This window comes from Formica exsecta, unplaced genomic scaffold (genome assembly GCF_003651465.1).
Source record: "Formica exsecta isolate Colony F162 unplaced genomic scaffold, ASM365146v1 scaffold1090, whole genome shotgun sequence".
Classification (NCBI taxonomy): Eukaryota; Metazoa; Arthropoda; class Insecta; order Hymenoptera; family Formicidae; genus Formica; species Formica exsecta.
Window position 1 is genome coordinate 50,062 of NW_021848429.1, and position 5,000 is coordinate 55,061.

The 5,000-nt window shown below is 32.0% G+C and overlaps 1 protein-coding gene across 1 annotated transcript in view; it reads right to left on the reverse strand.

Annotated features, from left to right (window-relative positions):
• Window positions 1-3,437: 3,437 nt before the first annotated feature.
• Window positions 3,438-5,000, reverse strand: part of LOC115235241 (retinol dehydrogenase 11-like) — a 1,568-nt gene continuing 5 nt past the window's right edge. Inside the window, exons 1-4 of the mRNA XM_029806895.1 lie at window positions 4,543-5,000; window positions 4,131-4,366; window positions 3,765-4,062; window positions 3,438-3,626 (exon numbers count right to left, since the gene is read on the reverse strand). The exon at window positions 4,543-5,000 is cut by the window's right edge and continues 5 nt beyond it. Coding sequence (XP_029662755.1) covers window positions 3,453-3,626; window positions 3,765-4,062; window positions 4,131-4,366; window positions 4,543-4,953 — 1,119 coding nt within the window. The 5' untranslated portion in view covers window positions 4,954-5,000 and the 3' untranslated portion in view covers window positions 3,438-3,452. The remainder of the gene's footprint in view (window positions 3,627-3,764; window positions 4,063-4,130; window positions 4,367-4,542) is intronic.

Sequence of the window (5,000 nt, forward strand, 5' to 3'; positions counted from 1 at the left end):
AGAAATTCCGATCAATTCGGATTACATTTTTTTAAATCCGTTTTAATCGACCATTTTCGGCAGGGGTGGAACGCGCCCTATGTTGATCCCATAATGAATCCTACGTGCAAACTAACCGCAACCGGCGTACCATAAGTGAGAAAAAAGTATATTTGTCAAGCGACGCGGTAGCGTCCCGACGCCAAGTAATGTTATTTTCTAAAAAAGAACATTTTAAATATCTCTGAGACATTTTTGATTACAAATGGGCAGCTGCGGGACCAACATGGCGATCATGGGAAGCATGGAGGGGGTAACGATGTCGCTTCTCTGATTATATAGGACTCTACTCGTGAGCAGGTAGAGCACAGTAAACTGAACAGAAAAATCCTGTAACATTTTTTCCTATAACGCTTAATAAATGAGTTATTATTAAGTAAAGTCTGGCCAATCAATGTTGACCTTTAGCCGCGCGCCTGATGCGTCGTTTACAATGGTAGTAGGCAGTACAGAGTGAGGAATAAGATTTTAAAGTTGGTTTTAAGAGCAAATGGGAATTGCACATTTCGTTACTCTCGGTCTTTACATCACTAAAAACAGTATACTCTCCTACTCCTACAGCCTTGTTACTGCCATTGTAGACGGCCCTTAAGAGTTGGTTTTAAGAGCAAATGGGAATTGCCCATTTCGTTACTCCCGGTCTTTATGCCACTAAAAACAATATACTCTCCTACTCCTAAAATTAATTTTTGATTTTGATTGATTTGTCCCATTATTCTGTACATAAAAGTATTACGGTAAGATTATCGAAAACTAAATATTTTACGAGATATTTTATCTTTTATATCAAAATATGTCAGATTAAGATATAAAATAAGAAAGGTACAAATTTATTTGTTAGCAAATATAATATAGCGTTTACATATTTATAATATATGTGTTAAGTTGTGTCTCTATAGAATACTTTAAATAAGTTTATTTCAGTTTTGTTAGTTAACTTTTAGAGTAGTTTGAATAAGTTTATTTCAGTTTTGGTCGTTAACTTTTAGAATAATTTGAATAAGTTTATATTAGTTTTTGTTCGTGAACTTCTATAAAAACGGAAAAAATGTAATGTTATGCGTGCAATTTAACTTAATTGTACATACGAGCTTATGTAATTTGCTAAATTGCTAAGCTCTGATTAAAAAGCTGTGACATTTGTAAGTTGCTAACAATAAACTGTGATTAAAAACTGTAACATTGATTGAAAAGAACATGATTAAAAAGAGATTAAATACAATGTTATGTGAAATAATTTGTTTCCTCTTTTTTTACATTCATACATTGACTAAATTTTTACATTTATACTTTAATTAAATTTTGAAAGTGATATATAACGAAATATTTTAATTAAAAAGTTGCAAATGCTGTGTTCTCTCTTTATTTTGTTCGTGAACTTCTATAGAAACGGAAAAAATGTAATGTTATGCGTGCAATTTAACTTAAATTATAAATATAAGCTTATGTAATTTGCTAAATCGCTAAGCTCTGATTAAAAAGCTGTGACATTTGTAAGTTGCTAACAATAAACCGTGATTAAAAACTGTGACATTGATTGAAAAGAACATGATTAAAAAGAGATTAAATACAATGTTATGTGAAATAATTTGTTTCCTCTCTTTTTACATTTATACATTGATTAAATTTTTACATTTATACTTTAACTAAATTTTGAAAGTGATATATAACGAAATATTTTAATTAAAAAATTGCAAATGCTTGTGTTCTCTCTTTATACTAAATAGAAAAAAATGCTCTGTATTTTTTAAATTAGTATTGAAAAACTAATTATACAAATTAAACGTTATATTTTTACTAAATAAATAGAAAAGATGCTGCAAATAATGTAGAGAGAAATATTTTTAACATTTTTTACTTAAAATATTAACTAATTGTAAATAATTCGTTTTACATTATTAGTTATAATATATTGAACAGTAAAAACATATAATGTTTTGAATTTGCTGACTCTGAGTTGAATCGAGAGTGCTTTCTGTTTTTTCTGTTTATTATAAGGAAAAAAGAGTACTCGACTCTCTCCTGAAACGGAGTTAGCAAACCGAATACATTAATTACTTGATTTCACTTTTAGAATCTTTCCCTTCAGACGTCTAAGAAATGTCCATAACATGTCCTAGAGAAATCCTCAAGACATCCTGAGGCTGTCTGACAGGATATCCTCTGGATGTCTTAAGAACTAGTATTCAGCTCTCCTTTGCTCTTCCGCAGGACATCCTGAGTATATCCCGGGATAAAAATAGGATATCCGTAATGTCCGTCCTGGATGTCCTTTGGATTTCCCGAGGATGTCATTGTGCTGTCTGGGTACATTAAGAGTATGTTATTGAAGTCATTTAGAGTTGAAAATTAATAAACATATGTCCGTAAATGCTTCCTAACAGAACTACAATCATTGAAAGTTGATGTGAATATTTGAAAAAGGAAAGAAAGACATTTTATTTAACTAGCTTATTTAAAAAATTCTGTTCAAAATTACTAAAGACATCCTGAGGCTGTCTGACAGGATATCCTCTGGATGTCTTAAGAACTAGTATTCAGCTCTCATTTGTTCTTCCTCAGGACATCCTGAGTATATCCCGGGATAAAAATAGGATATCCGTAATGTCCGTCCTGGATGTCCTTTGGATTTCCCGAGGATGTCATTGTGCTGTCTGGGTACATTAAGAGTATGTTATTGAAGTCATTTAGAGTTGAAAATTAATAAACATATGTCCGTAAATGCTTCCTAACAGAACTACAATCATTGAAAGTTGATGTGAATATTTGAAAAAGGAAAGAAAGACATTTTATTTAACTAGCTTATTTAAAAAATTCTGTTCAAAATTATGTGTCTTTCATTTCCATTGTAATAACCATACATGTAATGAATATCGGCATATTCTTTGAAAACACTATTTTACTAATTTGAAAAGAAAATGTAAACAATACCAGATTGACAGAAAATATAAACAATACCAGACTGACAGAAAATGTAAACAATACCAGACCGACAGAAAATGTAAACAATACCAGATTGACAGAAAATATAAACAATACCAGACTGACAGAAAATGTAAACAATACCAGACTGATAGAAAATGTTTCAAATATTCAACTATCAATGGTTGTAGTTCTGTTAGGAAGCATTTACGGACATATGTTTATTAAACAATTTCAACTCTAAATGATTTCAATAACACGCCGTTAATGTATGGACTTCGAGTCATGGGACACCCTGTATATATACGTAAAATTCATTAGCGCTCTATAATTTGAAATATGTAGGAATTGAGATAAGTGTGCAACATTGCATTTTTCTATCTCTTTCTCGTTCGCTTTATATATAAAAAATAAATATGATCCTGAAATATATGTACAACAAAAGTGAAATTACAATAATACACATAATACACACATGTATTCTAAAATATTTATTTCATTATATCCTTTATGCCAGTCAATTTAGTACTTATATCCCATAAACGAAGTGCTACTTCAGAGTCTAAATCCTTTTTAGAGATATAAAGTTTGCAATCGCGATATAGATGTCCACTTTCTTTGCTCAATGACGATTCCGTTGCGCAATGTAATACTGTTTGCGCACCCTGCAAATATCGATTCATAATAAAAAAGTTTTAAACATTTCAATATATTGAAATATATATCAGGTTCATGATCAAAATCATTTCCTAATAAATGAACATTTTTTTTTAAGAAAAATTAAAAGTATCAAATATGTTTACCTGATTTGCAGTGCGTAGAAACATGAGAGCAACAGGTGAAAAAATAATATAGTGAAACCAGCTTCTCTTCACGTTCCTAAATAAACCAGTGTAGGTAAATCCAGGACATACCATATAGACATTAACACCAATATTTTCCGTTCGTTTTGCAAGTTCAGCAGCAAAATATGCATTAGCAAGTTTTGAATTATAATAGCCAGGATTCATCCTACTTTTCGCTGACAATCCTTTCTCACTGTTTAAATTTGAAAAGTCTATTACTCCAGATTCCAGAAGCTTAGACGTTACTACCACTATTCTGTAACGAAAAAAAAAAATATCGTATTAGTATCGTTTTATCATTCCGAAATATTGCTTTAGAGTCACCTGCTGGGAGCGCTTTGCTTCAGGCGATCCAAAAGTAAATTGGTAAGCAGAAAATGGCCCAAATGATTTACTCCAAAATGAATTTCGAAACCATCTTTTGTTAATGCATGATCTTTGAGCGGCGCATATACACCGGCATTATTAATCAATACATGAATATGAGGAAAATCTTTTAGCACTTTATCGGCAAATTTTCTGATGGATGAGAAAGATGCAAGATCCAGCTCCATTGGAATCTATGTAATTAAAGAGATATGTATTAAAAGTGTGTGTTTGTACATGTGTGTGTATTAAAATAATGAAAATATAAAAAATTGGAAACATTTAGAAATCAAATTTTAAAATTAAACATTTACTAATGTATATTTATTAATAATAAAGGAAAATTTTTTTATTAATGAAGCATGATTACCAATTCGCCGGTAGATATTTTACTCCGTATTTCAACTATGACATTCTTTGCATTCTGTATGTCCCTACAAGCCATGATGATTGTAGCTTTCCGTTTAGCCAATTCTTTTACTGTCTCTTTACCAATGCCAGAATTCGCACCCGTCACGAGAAATACCTGGCCTTGCAGATTGCTCGTACTTTTACATCTTCCCCAAATGCGTTCGCGACACTTGCGGAGCAAGCCGATGAGCAAGACCATCGGTAAAATAAAGTAACACCACGAAGATACCATATCGATGATGGCTTTAACTTTGAAACATGAGAAAGAGGTTTCTCCGCGAGAGAGTGCAGCCAGAGAGAAGCCTAAGAGAGGCAATGCCGGCGATTTTCGTGGGACGCTTTTTCTAGGCCGTAGAGCAGCGCCGTGCATCCACTTTTAGGAATTGGAAACACTTACCCACATCCACTTTTCGGTAC